The sequence below is a fragment of the Diadema antillarum genome, unplaced genomic scaffold (assembly GCF_040938485.1).
Source record: "Diadema antillarum isolate AM-2024a unplaced genomic scaffold, OU_Dant_1.0 seq00000041_RagTag, whole genome shotgun sequence".
Classification (NCBI taxonomy): Eukaryota; Metazoa; Echinodermata; class Echinoidea; order Diadematoida; family Diadematidae; genus Diadema; species Diadema antillarum.
This window is the reverse complement of record NW_027271153.1, coordinates 1,795,104-1,814,626: the sequence shown is the minus strand read 5'-3', so window position 1 is coordinate 1,814,626 and position 19,523 is coordinate 1,795,104. Positions and strand designations below refer to the sequence as shown.

Below are 19,523 nucleotides of genomic sequence, written 5' to 3'. Positions count from 1 at the left end.
TAAAAACCTCACGGAATATTTGGCGTATACAATTCTCCATAAAACATTTGATATTGTTTTTAAGTGGTAACCTTTTCTTCATTACACCCAGAGCCTCTAGCTACTCCATGAAAACTGCTCCCATGTCTCACTCAAATGCACGAGGTGAGGGATCACCATTTTTTTCCAGGAGAGATAAGGCGACACCAAGCACCTGATCTCTGCCTTGCTCCCGATCTCTGGATTGCTCACTTCCAGAGGGGAAGTACGTCAGATAGTGCTCTTTCATTAACAATACGAGATCATGGGATGCGAGCCCTCTACACGTCGATGCGCGACTGTGAAGTTGCAACGCCCCGACGGTCTACAAAACTGACACCATGACAGAATGTTATCTGATGTGTATGTACCTGTATACACCCCCCTTGTTTTCCCTATAGATTATGGTTCAACAAAGCAAGGAAGAGTGAAAAAGTTCAAAGATGACTCATGGGTAACGACGGCAACAGATGCACGCTGTTTGTCACATGGCTGCAGCCTTGCTGTGTTAAAGCTTTCATTGCATGGTGTAGAAATCGCAGTTGATGGTAGTCACATTCATGTGTCCTGTGGGGATCGTCTGCTGTATCTTTCTTCATATCTTGTGTAGGGTAATTTCAGTGCACTTGTGCAGTGTAGCTTGCACAGTGATGGCAGTCGAACCACGTGTCTGATGTAGACTATCTGATCTGTAACATCTTTTCTCGGAGTTGGTGTCATGTAGTGTAGTGTAGTGTAGTGTAGTGTAGTGCAGTGTACTGTAGTGTAGTGTAGCTTGCAAAGTGATTGCAGTCAAATATTAAAGTGTATTGTGTATTTGTACCATCCTGAGTATCTCTCCTCAAGTTTGGTGTAGTGCAGTTTAGTGTCATGAAGTCTAACTTGCAAGGTGATGATGATCAAATCACAAGTCAGGTGTAGATCATCTTCTGACCTTCCCCCCAGTTTGGACAAAGACTGCTTCCAAAATATGAAGATGAATGAGATTTATAGACATAATTCCTGAAGCCTTCATGTCATCCCTGTGAGCTCTTAATAGTGGCAGTATTCTTGCTTTACTAGCCTTCTCTCCCTCCATACCATTTTGTTCCCAGATTTCCACTCCAACTGTGTATAGTTACAGCGTGAAAAGGCAGCATTAAGACAGAAATTAGGTCTTGGTCCAGCAATGACATAGCTATTCCTTTCATATCCCCCCTCCCCCATTACTCTCATGGGCCTATTCCATTTGCCTTGTACGGGGATGCTTGATGCTTCTTGGGATTGGCAATTGACCGATACATTTTTCAGTATTTCTCAGTCACTATTCAGCAACATTAACCTGTTGAGGACAAGTTCCGAATATACTTGGGCAAGTGGCTATGGAAAATGCGTGTTGTAGCAAAGTCAGCCTGTCCTCAACGGGTTAAGGCTGCCTTTCGGGTGGCATTGGGACGACTGTAAATTGAAGAGGTGTATATTATTGCCATCCAGACAGGAAAGCTGGAGGAATGGGGGAGATTAATCAAAAGACTGTCAATATCTTCATCAAAGAAAATAAGATTGTGACCAGGGGGACAAAAAAGACACCCTTGAAGCACATATTGATGTTAAGCGAAAAGAGTATTTAATAAGTATCATCCAGGGAAGTGCTATGAAATTTGCCCTTTCTCTGTCTAGGCTTGTGCCCTCTCCACGACCTCTCCCTCAAGATGAAATGAAAAGAGTGAGGAAAAAAAAAGGTCTGGCTATGGAGCGCCCTGCACCCTATAACATTTCTCTCTGTGCCAATATCAAGTGCTGCTGGCGAGTCTGCACCAGACACCAGAAAAAAAGATTACCCCAACCATCTATCCTTTCTTCTTTCAGCTCTAAGAGTGAATTACAGAATAGATAGAAATATTCAAAAACAAAGAGATAGACAGAGACTTGCAACCTGAGATTGTTCAAGGCTACTTCAGGAAGCCTGGAGTCTGTATCTTAAAAAGAGAGCACGAAGAAAATGATGGAAGACCTCTCTCAAAATTATACATTTCATCTCATGCCAATTGACGACTTCCTCAGCAAGAAATGTGATAAATTGGAACATTTTGTGACTCCATCTCAGCTCCTGACGCTCCCAAGCTCAATAGAAAAAATAAATAAAAAGAAACCAAATACCTCATCAAGTATTGTTTACAGATCTAGTGCAGACATTATTTTCATTCTAATGCATTATCAATTTGAGGTGGGCCAAATTCGCCAGCCCGACCGTTAATCGCCGACATCTCAGATGAGCCAAATGAACTTCATGGCGAGAAGCAAGGTCAGGCAAGCGCGGCATCCATCCAAAATGATGGTCTCGACTCGGCCACCAAATTCTGGGCAAGAGCTGTCCTTGTTAAGAAGTGTGATCAACCAGAATAATTTGGTGACTCCATTTTCGGTTCCTCCCAGGCCTTTGAAACTACAGAAACACCTCCCCCCAACCCCCCCCCCCCAAAAAAAAAAAAAAACAAACAAAAACAAAAAACAAAACAAACAAAACAAACAAAAAACAAAAAACAAAAACAAAACAAAACAAAACACAGCACCACATATTTCTTACACTTCTGGTGAAAGCCCTCTTATGTTTGTTTAGTTTGTCTGAATTACTAATTTGAGCCATAATTCATCCCACCGACTGTTAAGCGCCAGCCATCTGAGACAAACCTAATGAACTTTGCAAGTGAAGTCAATTAACTTTGGACCCCAAATGATGGTTTTTAGTAAATCCGCTATCAGTTATAGGCAGCCCTGTGAAAACCAGACTTGATGTTCAGTTGCCAGCAAACAGATGTCATTCTCCAAAAGCAGAGAGCACAAAGAGAAACTGCAATAGTGACAAATAAAAACAAATATTGGACTTTGCTTTCCAAGCATTACAGAGGTTTGGTGACGGATACAATGCTTCCCCTAAAACTTTACTGTGTTAGTGCGCAAACAAAATATTTGTAGAAGTGAGTCCCCTTTGTGTACGTCTTTGAGTTTGTCTGTTGGGTGTACATGTACATGGATAAACGCATGTGTGTACATGCTCATGTATTGACATTTCTGCCTAAGGCTGCGCTTAGTCCCTAAACCACAGGAATATCCCCCAAATTGTGATGTGGTTTTCCCCAAAAGGTCAACTTAAATTTACGGTAATAACCAGCTTTTGCAGCATTAACATTTGAACCTTAAAGGTAGAAACTGTCTTTCACCGGGCCCTCGCACAGTCTACGTGACCATATAGGATGATCACCTATTTCAGATGATCATAAAGAGTAGGCCTACAGTATGTTTTGAGCTAAAACTCATATTGCCGAGGAGGGAAGGGTCAAGATCAGGTTTGTACACTGATTGCATTCTCATCACTTTGTCTTTGGGGTCAACCCACAATATGTCTGCCAAATCATATTTGTACAAATAACTTGTATTTTTTCAAGTCAAAATGATGTTGTGACTTCAACCATTGTAGATTGCCTACATACAATGTACATCAAGCATCTGTGTGTTTGCCTATGTGGAGCCTATTTCCCTGCAGTGCTTAGCAAAGGAAGGACCACTAAGTTTAAAGGTGCACTGACTCTGTTTGCAAATGTGCAAATCCTTGATGTTAGCCTTAACACTGGTCCAAAACTTATGATCTACTGGAAGTACAAGTATGAATTGATCCATTCAAAATTCTGAATTAATACCTGGATGTCTCCCCACACAAGACAATCATAAAAAATAGCTCCTTTTTTTTCAGTGGTATGATACAGGTTCGCGTTTGATGTGCTTTCATTACTTCACTCTTGAAATGTGATATACGACAGCTCACAGTATTTATCTTCCAGAAATTAAGAGATTATAAACGTAATGTCCAGGTCAATCCGCAGATTTGACATTTACACTGGAAAAGGAAAAAAGGTCATACAGGAAATCTGAACGAGAGAGGATTCAGATTTACTTAAAAGCAAATTTGAAGTTTAAAAAAACAACAACATGTATATATATATCTTTTCCAGCCCTGGCTTGAATCCAGTTTGGTCTGAATGGAAAAAAGTAATTTTAACTGCCTTTTTCATAAACTGTTGTAATCGAGTTATGGTAAGCACACATACCCATGCAAGAGTAGCACCAGAAAGAAATGCTTAACATTAGGCTGTCTGTGCTTCTATGAAAATGTGTTTTTCTTCATCTTTTTTTTTTTTGGGGGGGGGGGGGTTGGGGGGTCAATAATTGGAGGGGGGAAACTGTGATGGTTATTACTAGAATATTTCATTTCATGGAGTACAATCTATAAGGTGAACATTTGGAATCGTTCAATCTTTTCTTTACAAGTCTCCCTCGTTTTCGACCACTGCATGAAACAGAAGTATTTGTAGAGCCATTTCGCTTCAACTCAAAGAGTCCCCTTAAAAGATACTGTGACTAAAATCCATGACCTTACACTAAGCTCAAAGTAGAACAAAAGGGCATGAAATTTAAAACATGTCATACAGCATTATTTTCTGACAGTTCAAATGCATCTTTTTTTCCCCTGCACGCTTTGTATGTCTATGTCGAGGGATTTTCGTTGACATTTCCGGACAGATTTGCCCAGTCTGAAGTCCCTTGTCCACTTGAAGCGAGTTCACGATCAGCCGACCTCAGCCCACTCTGTCCTTTGGCTACAGCTGTCATGAATGCATGTAAGTTGTCCAGGATTTTTTCGAGGCAGCTTGACGCTGTAAACTGAGAGAGCTTATAATGGGGGTAGGGGTGGGGTTGGGAGGGCGTGAATAGGTACAGATACTAGTTCCCATTGAGGGGGAAGGATAGGGGTAGGTGGAGGGTGATGGGGAGAGGGAAGGGAAGGGGAGGAGGTCGGGTGGGGGAGTTGGCTTGTGCATTTAATATGACAGTGCAGATCAGACAGCTATGCTTTGAAAATGTTATCAATGTTGGCGACTATGGCGGGCTTTGACAAACACGACTAGGAACTTTGAAGTGGAGCATTGAGACATAGAAGAAGAATGAGGATAGAGGAAAGGGTAAGGGGGAAGGGGTGGGGGGGGGGGGGTAGTTCTGCAATGGCATCTATATACCTCCCTTCTTGTTCTACTCATGTAGGCATTCATATTATTGCACACAGAAAAGACACTGCCGTACACTGTATCACAACATAACCACTTGATAGACAGGAATGATCACACACAAACCACTGGGTGTAGGGATTGTTTTCATCCAAGAACATTGCGCAGGGGATTTAACCATACAAAAATCTATACACCAACGCAGATCAAATATAATCAACAGGGGGGAAGGTGGCAGTGGTTTGCCAAATCTAGATTTTCAATAGTCTGCAGAACAAAATGACTCCTATTATGTAAGTGAAAGTACACTTCCAAAATTTCCTCTATGACGTAACTCTAGTGTGTACTGTACCTTTTCGCTGGGGTAGTACCGCTTCCAGTTTTTGACCATCTTCAGCCATTTTTGTGTTCTCTCTACCTCCAGCTCTTTGGCCTGTGTCACACAGAAAAGACATGGAGAAAACGCGAGAGAGAAGGTAAAAAAAGATGTGATGAGAAGAAACATGACAAACGCTTTCAAATTTGGTTCATGGCAATCGACATTACAACTTAACCACATTGATACCAGCAAGTCTACTACAATTTGCAGAAAGCTGATAATATGTGATCTATATGATTGTGTCCTGAAATTTCAGAAAATCATAAAGTTCAACAATTTTCTCATCTTTCGGGGGATGGGGAATGGGTGAGGGTTTGCTTTTCCCTTTCAAGCATTTCAGACTCTTTGGTGCAATCTGCTTGAAAAGTTGACCACTATTACAAAATGAAGGACGCTATGGGCTCATCATCAATTCAGAGATTCCATGCTATTTGCTCCTGCCACAATTACTCCCATAAAATATCCGCACCCTTTGCCAAACTTAAATTTTACCAACAAACACAACATTAAGCCAGACCCTAATCTACACATCGAACTAAACCTAAAACCCCATCACAACCCTAAGTACCTAGAGAAAATAAGAGCAAATAAGAGCAATTATCACAGGAGCAAATGTCGTGTCACCCATTTCAGAAGACACCAGAACAAGCACAGCCCTCCGCTTGGAGAATGTATGTGGGAATCCCCGACAACAATGCCTCATGTCTACAGATGTGCAACAACAACAACAACAAATAACAACAACAACAGCAACAACAACACAGATTTCATCGTCTGTATTGTGTTGTATCCCTTCCTGTCACTTTTGCCATTGTTAGGATTAAAGAGTCAGCCGAAGATCCTCCTAACCTGCAGCTGCAATGTGGTTCAAAGGAATCCCTGTCCACCAGGTGTAGTGTGAAAAGAAAACCAGGGACACCGTAATGAGTAACCTCCGCCCATCTTAAGACAGTACATGCAGTTATCAATTCCGTACAAACATGGCGTCCTTACGCTGCTGATCTGTCCATGGCCACTGCCAGCAGGTGGCTGCCATGCACATACAAAGATTGGATTGCGTTGCGGGCTTCGGTTTTTGGCTGCAACACGCTCCAGGTGCATACAATAAGGAGTTTGAGAAAGTGCAACAAAGTGCTGCAAACCACTTATGACTGAATCACAATTGGATCTGGCTCCTACGTAGACATACAAGCTTTTATGTGGACATACACATAGCATACATATTATGTCATGAATATTCTGCAAACTGCTCACAGCAAATAAAAAAAAAATGCCATCCAGCTTTCAAATCACTCCTACGAGAGATTCCATTATTCATCAAAGGAGTGACATACTGTACATGGGTCATGAAATTGCTCCAGGAAGAATCACTTAATCAATTCCATTCAATTCAATTTATTGATTTCATAAAAGCAATACAGCCAATATTTTGTACAATAGTCAAATGTCGAGGAAACCACGAAAAAGCTGGTGGCTGAGGACTGTGATTCCATAGACAGAAGTACATTAAAAACAGATTGGCATGAAAATACAAAAATGTTATATAATAATGCTAACGATGATTAAATCTATGTAAAACCTTGATAATTATGATAACTTAAATTCTTTTCTTCTTCTTTTTTTTTTTTTTGGGGGGGGGGGGGGGTGTTGTTTCACCGAAAAGAATATCAATTTACAGATAGCTTTGCAAGCCTACAGCCAGGGAGCAACAAGTGGTGTGCATTAACCTTGTTACAGCACCTACATATCAATATATTGTCTTTCTTATCATAATTTTTAATGATAAATCATAGTTTGTTCATGTAGACACTGGATACAGCAGTGTAATCCCTAGCAATAGAAACATGTTTTGAAGTCCCTCTTATTTCTCTGGGCTGCAAAAAAAAAAAAAAATACACACAGGCACAAACTAATACCACAAGGATGGAACCAAGCTATACAATGTACATCCACAATGATCAAACTCTCACATTACTTTTCACACATATTCCCTGTTGCGGAGCAACACCATTTTTCATCTGTGTTTCACAACATTACACCTAAAGGCTGTCTGTACTTCCCATTAGAAGTGACAGCAATGAAATATGGTTATCACTATGTGACCAACGCACACATCACTAAACTAAATTTGCATATGGCTTTAAAACCACTGCCAGCTTGCAGCACAAGTATGTGCCAGCTATAAATTCACGTTCATAAAGCATAAAAACCAAAAACAGAACAAGTGCCAAATGTTCATGGCAGTGATGATGACACACACTTTAAGGCTGAGATCAACCTCAAATCATTATCAATAATCTATAAGTACAAGAAATCACTTAGGAATGTTACTTTGACTAGGTTTTTGGTATCTTTCTTTTTTGGAGGAGGGTTGTTGTTTTTCCTCAATTGAAGCAACCTGTTGCCATCATCTTTTCTCAGCTCTCCATCCACTTATCTCACAGATCGTCAGTATTGGCTCTCGAGCCAAGATCGGCCACCAATTACTGCTTCAACGAGACCTATCCAGGGGTTCGTGGCGGGGTGAGCCTTCGGTGAAGAACACCTGCCCCCCTAGCTGGCCGCTGAATCACGGAAACAGAGGTAAGCATCGAAGATACTGCACTTGTCACAAGTAATGCTCTCTCGCTATCACACGAGAGCGGAACGTCACACAGGACTGCCAGAACGTTATACAACATTGGCATGTTGGCAGCATTTGTTTCATGAGGTGAGTTGCAGTGCATTTAAGAAGAACATCGACAAATGTGTGCTCCGACGGGGAGGAGGTTACACATGAATCATCTCTAATCTCTAGAAAAAAAAAATGAAATTGAAATAAACCTGCAAGCATAATAGTCAATGGCCCAGACAGTGAATCCAAGAATGGCGTAAGATCTAGAGTATTTCACTAGATTCTAGTGATATTCCATTCATATCACTGGAAACATTTCATATCCATATTCACACAGAAAACCTCCTTTGCAAAAAAAAAAAAAAAAAAAAAAAAGAATGTACAAGCTTCTACTAGAAAAAAAAAAAAGAATCATATATCCAGAATAGAGAATTAATGTCCACCTGTTGATAATGTGTTCAACAACTAAAATATAACTCTCGAAAGTACAATGTCATTTATGCACAAAAAAAGGGGGGAAAGAGTTATTGTGACCTGCGAGTCATCATGATGGAATAAAGATATCCATGTAACTTTTGTTTTGGACTCATCAAAATGATAATTGGACAATCTACATTGTAGCCCAACATTTCAGTAGCTTCACCAACATTTGCAACTTTGCTGACTTTTTTTTTCTTCTCGCGATGACATCAGTGGCATAGGATATTACCCTTGAGAAAATCAATGTAACATAAGCTCACTAGTCCGCCAATTCTACACTCCAAAAATGTTTGGGAATAAGTCGTTTGAGGAACACTCGCGCGTATGCATTTCAAAGAGTCGCAGCCTTCTCGCCCATTCCCAAAAGATTGCTACTTGATGAGGCTGGCTTGTGATATATTCAGAGATAGACCTGGTGGAGCGCTCTATGATGCGATATCACTTCATACCACACAGCCCATTGGTGCCAAGAAATAAAAATCAAAGATACCGCATACGATACCCTCATTTTTGGGTCATTAAACAGATATAACACACAAATGAGATCCCTGAGTACATTATATGATACACTATACACAATTCCCAGGGTAGATTCTGTATCAATATCCAACGAACGATATATATAAGGGGGGGGGGGTGGGCAGGAAGAAGGCACTTTTCCTTTTTGCACAATATCTAGAAAAGGGGGCGTTGTCTTCTTTTCTATATTTCTTTTTCCTTTTCAGGGAAGATTTCAAGCCAGGGTATAGTTTGAAAAACAAGAGAAAAATGGCCCCCAAAAAAATTGTTTGTGTTGTCTTCTTCACAATCATACAACAAAATATTAAAGTCTTAACCAAAAAAGTTACTAAGTATTAAAAAAAAAGAAAGAAAGAAAAAGTGACATCTGGTAAATATATGAGATATGTAATCATTGTGTCAGGGATGGGTAACCATGGCAATTTAACAAAGCATCAGTCATCAATGTTTTTTAGCAGATGTGGTCCCTAGCAATTTTTTTAAATTTTTTTTTATTAGTGAATATCAAATTTCCTTAATTGCCATCATTCAGAACAAAGGATAATTCCCATCATCGACAACTTCGGTTTCCCCATTCTATTATCTATACATTTTTTTGTTTATTCGTTTGTTTGTTTTTTGTTCAGGCTTTGTAATCCAAAACCGTAATGGACCTTTGAGATTCCTGAGACTTCCATCGAGACGAGGCACACATCAGCTGATAACCATCACTGGTCAAGTGTGACTGCGTCAGACAGGGACCTCGCAACCACGGCTTATCACAAAACCATCTCGTCAAAACACAGTTTGGATGCTGACATGCTAAGAGATAAAGTATGCACACACACACACAAACAAGCACAAAATATTTCTTTTTCTAAAGCTCATATAACTAAGAAAGAGAACACAAAAATATAAAAGTGACCCTTGCTCATGCTTGCTTTTTCTAGAAGAAAATGGGGAAATGCATACTGGTAAGTACTGCAGTTGTGGAGGTAAGAGAATCAGATATAATGTGTGCAAATATGAGCAAGTTTGATGACTTTAGGTATTTCATAATTAGACATTGAAAAGAGGGAGACTAGAAAAATGCATTTGTATAATTTGTGATTTGGTCTACTGGTGGCGGAACACTGTAGCCATTAAAAGTCATTTTACAGAATATTGAAAGTAGGCTGTTCTGTCACACATTTGTTGGGATTTGCTTAAACCATTCATTTTTCTTTACTTGACTGATGAACAAATTGGCATTTGCCTGCATCAAGCACTGTATATGCCGTGCATTTTTTTTTTTTTTTGTATATTATTTTATGAATTGGAATTTGCAAAATTCGTAAGTGATTGAATCTATAATTGAGGATGATAATGTCTGAATGAGAAATGAGCATTTTCCCTTTCCAGAGGAAAATTTTGTGATTCCTCCCCTCGGATTATGATGTAGAGTGCATTTGTTTTATGGGAGGTTGAGAATTTTACACAATTGACTCACAAAATTTATACCACCCCCCCCCCCCCCCAAAAAAAAAAAAAAAAAACCAAACCAAACCAAAACAAAACCCACACATATACAGTAGAAAAATTCATGTTTTTAAGTGTAATACTTTGCGTGCAGAAAAGGATAAAAAGGCAATTAAACAGTGCTTTCTCAATTCCTTGCCCCCTTTTTTGTGCGTGTGTCCACATCAAAACCTAGCAAAGATGAGCTTATCTGAGCAAATACTGAAATATAAAATCACATGAGCACCACAAGGTAAAAATAGAGAACAAAATAGGGCAGATATAAACTTCATCCATCCATACAAATGCATCAGAGTAAAATTTGCAGAGCATGAACATGCACGCCAAGGTCATCTCATGACAGAGAAAAGCACAAAATATGGGGGACCCTTTGCAAAAACATCTGATGGGATGAAATTTGCAGGCAAGAAAATGTTTAAAAAAAGGAAGAGATGAGTTGAAAAAGACAGAGGAAAATATTGAAAATAGGACAGGAAAAGAAATTAGGGGGAGACTGGAGGATGGAACATAATTGCAGAGTGCAGATGGAAAGAGGAGAGAGAAAATGGTAGAGAGATGGAGGGAGGGGTGAAGGGGGGGGGCAGGGAGGTAGATACGAGTAATCCTTTTAAACATTCAAGCAGTGATGGTATGAATTGGATGACACCAGTTTTGTACAAAACACCAATATTGATATAACTTAAAGGGGTTATTATTTCAGTAATAAACACAGCGAAGTTGATATCCCACATAGGATGAAATATATGAAACATGTGAAAGAATATAGTCCCTACTGTACCATTCCTTTTTAGAGAGAGAGAGAGAGATGGGAAAATTTAGAAATAGCTTTACATGGACAAAGCAGAATTATAGTTCAGGGGAAGTTAAAGGTTCTGTACGATGAGGTGATAAGGAGGATACAGCCTAAAGAAAAAAAAAATTGCTGGAAAAATTGAACTGAAGGAGAGTTCAGGAGACAGGTGGGATTGGGAAGGAGGGGGAAACAAGCACCTGGGGGGCGGAGGTGGGGGTGAATTGATGGCCATTACCTTACAAACTTTGTAGGAGCGCTGCGTCTCCTTCTGATACAGGAGGTGCAGTGACGGCATGTTGACCATGTCGGCAGGGGAAGTCCAGGAGGACGAATGGTTCCCAGTATTCTCTAATTTGAGGTGCCAGAGCCCTCTAACAGACCACAAAGTGCCACTTTCCGGGGCACTGATTAGGAAAAGTTTCCTCCGCGTCCAACAACCCCCCTCCCCTCTGATTCCCGTTCTGCAGATGCTCTACAGAGGGGACGATGCTCTGCTCTTTGCTATGGGCTTTCCAGTCATCTACACAGAATGAACATACATCTATCTATGGGGTGCTTCAAATCGATGTGCAGTTTGTATCATACACGATGCACCGTGTACCGCTCCCCGCCCTAAAAATAACTTGGCACAGAGTCTACCTCAGGCACAGTGGCCAGCCCCTGGCGAATAAAAATAATATTTTGAGTCTGTTCTCCTCACTCAAAAAGACACATATATATTGCACAATATCTCTTGTGACCCGACAGAAAAGGCCTGAGACGTCTAGCTGCTAACTGCACCATCACCTGCTCCCAAAGTCATCTTTCCTTCACACCACAAAATTGACTTCCTTGGGAGGATGTCAACGTCTTTGAAGCTTGGACAACTCTGCCAAAAGTAGACCTTGACGATGCAATGAAACTGTCCTTTTCCACAGACGGAGAATACAAAAAGAAAACTTATCACTAAAATTTCCTTGAAGGAAGTTCACCAAATGAAATCTACATCAGAAAGAGAAGAGAAGTCAAGCAGCCCAACTACTAGCAACTGTTGTTGAACTTCAAAGCAGTTCCTCCGGAAGCCGGACATTTGTGTATGACATCAAGAGTGCAGTTGTGGCCGACTCTGATCATGAAACACAAATGTCACAAAATGGCTGGCCCGCGAATTGTTTTTGAAGTCCAAACTTGGCAACAGGCATGTAGATTGTAAATGTCCTCAACTGTCAGCCGACCGACAAAAACACATCGACGCACGACGACTCCTCGGTGGATTTGAAGCTCCTTGGCACGGAGCAATGAATTGTCGTCCCTGGATGAATGAATGTTGAGAGTCACAGAGCAGACGGTATTGAATGGCGTGCAATCCTGCAAGGGTGACGGTGGGACAGTGACCAATCAGCGGCTGCCGATGACAAAATCTATTCATTATCAAATGTCAACTTGATCGTGTCAAACCGTTTCTCCAAACAGAATGATACATCAAAATGTGGATTCTGATCGTTCATGCCACATAGGTAACACAAGTAGTACTTCTCCATGTAATTATAATGGAATCCTTCTGTCGACAACGCAGACTGTTTATCAATGTGTATTAGGGCAAGACAAAGTTACAAAGTCAGATGTTAGACCAGTATCTACAATGACTGCATTAGACTTTTTCAAAGTAAATTGTTTGGGGGGGGGGGGGGAATAAACGCAGCTATCTCAGATAACTGGCTGATACCGACTGGGAGTCTCAATTCTAGATCCTCTGGGAACACTGTATGATATACTGAGCGATAGATGGATGCCCTGGATATGTATCTACTCCACACGATAGATAGACGAGGGAATCCCGCAGCTCCAAGATTGGAGGAATCTGTAAAGATGATAGGTTTGGTGAAGCGACACTTTTCCACAGCAGGCTCACAGGGGCAGCAGCAGCAACATTCACGCTGGCAGTCAAGTCTTCTCCCTCTGAGACCTGACAGGCTTACAACTAGATCAGATCCAACCTCCTCTTTCACTCATTACACAATATTCCGATACTGAGGGCACGCTTAAAATCAGCTCCTAGTAGTCTCCATACTCAGACCCTATTCAGCCTCCAAATCAACAATGGATCCCTGTTCCGATGCTCGATCTCCTTTCACATATACAAGTACACATTGTGGAGCTCTACTGTTTTCAGCAATAATGAGTTAATCCACACACAACAAGGTCAAGACTGTGGAAAGTCTACTACGTGGCAACATGTCCACAAAGGCTATGATCAGTAACTGCCTCGTGAATAACTGGCATAAACTATTCTCTATTTAAATGTCAGAGATCAGCTTGAGACCTCTGGCATTTTAATCTGTCAGGGGAAGGGAAGTGCAACGTTGGGGGAGGGGAGGGGGTGGAATGTGTCTTCATGGGCGATTTATGATAATGAACTGTCCCCTAGATTTATGCAGTGGACATGGGGGCGGGGGGATATCAAGATGTATGTGTGCTGACAGGCCCAATTTTCAACAGGGGTCTGTTTCCAATAGACTATGAACTGTGTAAGAGCTGTCAAGCAACAGGCGAGGAAGCTAGACGCTGATTTGCTGGCTAGTGAGCCAACAAGCTTGCCTTGCTCAGTTAAGGCAGGACCTGCCAGTTCCTTTCTGGCTGGAGGTTAGGAGCCATTTAAAGTTGGCTAAAGTTATGTATATCATCTAAAATATTCCTTTTTCCTCCTTCTTCTTCTACTGTTTTATTTTTCTATCGTTCTTCCTCTTTTGAAAGAATTAGAACATACATATTCTAGAAACTTACACATAAATGAAGCCATATTCTTGAAGTCATATTCCAGTAACTTATTTGTAAATGCTTGAATGTATAATTTACCAACTTCTGCTCCCCCCCCCCACTCTAGAAAAAAAATATGAAGGACACTTAGTATTTTTATCAGAGTACAGACAAAGGACAAGTTCACTTCAGCGGGACCATTTGCGTCAAGTAAATTAATATTTTCAGTAAACTCAGTGAATGATCAATGCGCTCTGCTTCAGCATTCATGAAGAAATGCCAACATACAAGTAGCTTTGAATCTCACAGGTCCGTTTACATCATGAAATGATGCATAGTCCCACACACTAAAGATGATGTCAGGCTGAATTTGCCACAACCTGCTCATTGGAGGATCTTATCAATTCACAGCTTGTTTTTATACAAGCTGTATCACTGTCAGAAATAAGGTGACTCATACAATGCATACGCATCCTATCACAAAACTGACCATCTTGTTCAAAGTCATATAATAATATACAAATATTGACTGCTCATGAGGATGATGGTAGAAATTATCATTCCCAAGGTGCTTTTCATACCGACCCTTCTATCACCCCGAGGCGTTAGCCGAGGGGTGATGGAAGGGTCTGTATGAAAAGCACCGAGGGAGTGATAATTTCCACCACCATCCGAATACAGAGCAGTTAATATTTGTTTTATATACCTCATCGTTTAAGACTTAACCAAGATCTAGGGCTAGGCAAATATGAAGTAAATTCTAACTGATAGGCGCTAGGCCTAACGTTAGCCCTAAAATCAGGCCACAGCAAGCGCTCCCTTGCATGGTTTTCGTGCATTTCGTAGACTATCCAAACCGCACGGTAATCACTCACAGTAAGTCATACAGCCTTCGGCGAGCTCCTGCATAAAATCTTGGCAGAAGATTACAGTATACATCCAGTTTCCCGTCGCTCGTGTTTTAATTCGATATTTCCAACATGCTGAGATTTGTCTCTGCTTCGGGATCCTAAGAAATCCTAAAGACAAAGTGTATGATCTTTGATTCAGCTCACTTCAAATCACGGAGGAGCGCTCGATCATCATGCCATGTTGAAACATGCCTGCTGTGCGCTAGTGCGATGATTGTGCATGTGTTGTATACAATGCGCGTAGTGAACGTCCTTGGAGGGGTTGCGGACACCGTGCGCGAAGTCTAGTGTACTTGTTATGTGTACAAAAGTCGCGGAGGGTTTACGAATTCTATCACGAGGGTTTTGACTTACTATCACGAGGGTTTTGCCTTTCTATCACAAGGGTTTTGCCTTTCTATCACTTACATGAAAACCCTAAGGCAAGATAGACAGGACTACACCTTGTCACGTGATATACTTTTGCCCAATCAGTGATACAAATCTCACTTATGAGGTATATAATACAATCTATTTCCTCTTTAGTGAGATTCAAAAGAGAAAGACATTTTTTCTAGACAGTAACCATCTTGGCACCTACTACTTCAGTATCTTGATTTGCTATAGGGATTGTATTAAAAAAATCCCCTCCAGTGCCGAAAGAGTTAAAGGCCACTCTGTTCCCCATTGTGGACCACTGTGATTTACTACTTTACATGATCATAGTTCTTCAGACTTATAATAACAAAAACAATTTCAGATACAATCCTCAATCCAGATTAATTCTTCGATCAAGAGGGCAACCACCTAGAATCATTTTCAGTCTTCAATTTGAACTTGTTACAACACACCACCACTGGCTACAGAAACAGACGCCAGCATTTGGCTAGAGATTACACGCAAGGGCACAACAATGCTCCCGATCCCAATTGGGAACAGGGCAAATCGGGATCAGGATCTGTACTGGGTGAGGCGACGGAAGAGCCCCGGCATTGGCGACTCAGTATTTTTCTGAACTGTCCCACATATTAAACTCGTCCTCAATGACATCCTGTTGGGATATTTTGAAATGGCTCTGAAAAAACGGCGCTCCGAGTCCGTCCGATTCGTCACGACCCTTTATATGTCTCATCTTGTTTGCAAATGCTGCCGCAGAAGCCGGCCAGACGAGGTGTATGCTTAGTCAACCTCAATATTGCTCCATGATTCGGGGACCTTGCTCCCTAAAGCAGTGCATTTGGCGGTGTTCTTATGTGTCACTTGGCTCAAAACCCTCAAGAGCTCACACATTTGACACAGACCGCAGTGCAGGTGTTCATGACGGAGTAGGCTATAATGCAGCATGTGGGTACCAAATGGGCTTTACCTTGACTTCTTCTCTTTTGTAAAAATGATACCGATATGTTACAACTTTAAAGCCCCTACTAAATATATATATCAACTTGAATATAAAATTATATATTTGTTTTATATATATATATATAAATCAACTTGAATATATGTATACCTTTTTTTTTAAACTTGATTTATTAGCTTTTTTTTTTTCCAGAAAACAAGATACAAGAATGACATTTTGTTGGATTTGCTATTATCATTAGTTTTCAATGGTTTCTCATACATACATATGACAGTACTACTACTGCTAATGATGAGAATCATAATGATTAACGTAGTAATTACTAGCATTATCATCACTGACATCATTATTATCTTCATCACTATTACACTCATCATCATTACTATTTATTTATCACTATTTGAATTATTATCAATGTTAAAAATATAAAAGAATGATATACGAAAAAGATGAGATGTAGTATCAAAATGCTGCAGATTAGCAATGGACAAAATCTTGAATTTGAGACTACTGCCCTAGTCACAAGTGTTTGTTTGTTTGTTTGTTTGTTTGTTTTCTGTTGACATTTCATGTTCTCTAGAGGGGCTACCACAAAGAGGTATCAACAGAAATTAAAACAGAAAACTATTGAAAACTATAAAAACAGAAACTATCTTCTAAAAACAGTCTCCTGCTTCCTTATTGAATCACAAGTACTGCCTTATTTGTATTATATGTAACTATAAATGTTTTACAAAGATTTTTGTTATGCACATAGTATAAACTGCACTTTTGTGTTGCTCCTTAGTCATTTGGTTAAATTTTTTGTTTAAATTTGTCATATTGATGTAATTCATTTTTTATTTGATTTGATTTGAGAAGCAAAATAAATACAAACAAACGAACGAAAACCCACTGCAAACTAAACGACTGTGCATAATTCACAGATTGTACGAGCTAGCAACTGGAAGTGTGACGTCACCAGCCATGCCAGTTTTCAGTTGTGCGACTGGGTCACAAAGCCAGTCGTGAAGAATTGACATGTCAAATTTTCATGACCGGTCGTGGAACTCTCAGCCAATCATGCTACAGTATATGTATAAATGTACTGACGCCAGTACAGTTGTAAGCGTAGCTATGTGGTCTGGGCCCTGTCACATAAAAGCTGAGATCAAACATAAGTCAAAAAAATCAAACATAAATCTCTGAATAATAAATTCTGATTGGCTGACACCTGAGGTATGTTTAATTTTCTGACTTATGTTGATTGCAACTTTGCACGCAACAGGGCTCTGATCGTATAGTGTGCATGCGGTGTCGAGTCATGCGACAGGTTGTGCAACCAGCTTGCCTCAAGAGTTGCGCAAGAAGTCTGATTGTGTAGCGCGTGGTGGGCTTCAGCAAGCCAGAGAGACATAGGCCTTCCTGACCCAGCCCATCAAACCAACATCCCCTGCCACCCCTTTCCCTTCCCCATTAACTGCATGCTGGCATTTCACCCCGAACATCCTAGCACCCTCTCATATACAGGTGGAAACTTCCCTGGTCCTTATCTCCAGAAATAGTGTGACAATTCGGATTAAACCTCCTTGGTCACTACCCCATATCCCTAAAAATCAACTGCAGCCGAAAATGGTGATTCTATGCAATCAGGTCAGCATCTTGTAGCATCCCTAAACCACCTTGTTTCCTTCCCTGCCCTACCCCCTTCACACACATACACACACACACATACACACACACACACACACACACACACACACAAACACACAGAAGGTTCTATGTGATATTTCTACATTTGTACAGTAGCCGTCATCATGTACTGTAAAAGCTGTTATTTTCGTGAATCTCGCGAATCACTGTTGGGCCACGAAAACATCACACACCTGGTCTTGATTGCATTAAATCTGCAGAGTGAACAGACAAGCATTAGTGCACTTACAACAGCAAAGGTGTCAAAATCATGAAAATGACATCTTGTGAGATGCCTGTAACCTCCTCATTCACAAAAAAGGAAAAAAAAAACATTTGCATGCAACCCCCCCCCCCTCCAGCTTTTACATTATGTTGACCTATGCACCCTTAACATATACCCCCTTCCCCTACCCCCACTGATTGCACTTTAAAAACGAAACATACCCCATCTGTTCGGCCCTTTCTGCACCCACCAATCTGCTATCATGTTTCCATCTATTCTTTCAGTTCTTTGCCTCCAGGGAAAATCACCATACTCCCATGAAAAACATGAAACTATTCCCTAGAAGCATGGCATTGACCACAGACAATGTGCTGGTTTCGTTGGAAAGCAAAGATCTGCACTGACTGATGACCTCCTTAAAAGAACAAAGGAGGCAGAGAGAAAAAAACAAGAAAAACAAATCAGGGTTATTGAGAGTTTGATCTTTCAACAATTGAGTCAGAGGAGGAGGGCAGTCCGATGACAGAGTCGGTCGCATGGTGCTTGCAGCAGAGTGTGAGAGGGGGACATGAGCTAACTTCTACCTGGGAATGTTGTGGAGCAAAAGAAAGGGGTAAAAAAAAAAGAGAATAAAAGAGGAGCACATTCAGAAGGTACAGCAGACCCTCACCAGCTACGATTTGACACTCATGCTGACCTTTAATGTCATCACTTTCACTGTCACCGACGACAACGCCTCTGAATGCTTTGGCTCCTGTTTACCTTTACCTCACTTAGGAGAAGGGGGGGGGGGCATTGCCCCCTTCTCCCACCCCCTACATTCCAGACCCTACCTTTTGTGACTTTTTTTCGCAACTGTGAACATTTAAGGATTATTTTCTACAAAAATCAGCCAGATAACCCAACATAAGTTAAGCACATTATCATTGTCAATGACCTAATGTTCCATTTTTTAAAATCATTATAGATATTATGTAATCTTTGCCAAGAGCAAGAGTTTAGTGATCAGTGCTTCATCACAGATCTGCAGACCATCGCCTTTTTGAGGTGAAAATGAAGGAAGAAAGAATTCAGATTGACTTGAAAGATGAAGATGGAAGAAACAGACAAATCATCAGACTAAATAGACACATCCATTCTCACATACAGATACACTGAGGAGAACACTTCAGAAAAGGAATACTTCTGATCCATTCGATTGGTCCTCTATAGCACGAAAAAGCGACATATCCATTTACTCCGGCCTCTTCTACACAGAATTTATAGTAATAGGCAAAAATCAGTAATTTCACAAAAGAGAGTAA

At 40.7% G+C, this 19,523-nt stretch overlaps 1 protein-coding gene across 1 annotated transcript in view; it reads right to left on the bottom strand.

Moving 5' to 3' along the window:
- Window positions 1–19,523, bottom strand: part of LOC139725427 (USP6 N-terminal-like protein) — a 123,837-nt gene that overhangs the window by 34,536 nt on the left and 69,778 nt on the right. Inside the window, exon 6 of the mRNA XM_071636502.1 lies at window positions 5,410–5,490. Coding sequence (XP_071492603.1) covers window positions 5,410–5,490 — 81 coding nt within the window. The remainder of the gene's footprint in view (window positions 1–5,409; window positions 5,491–19,523) is intronic.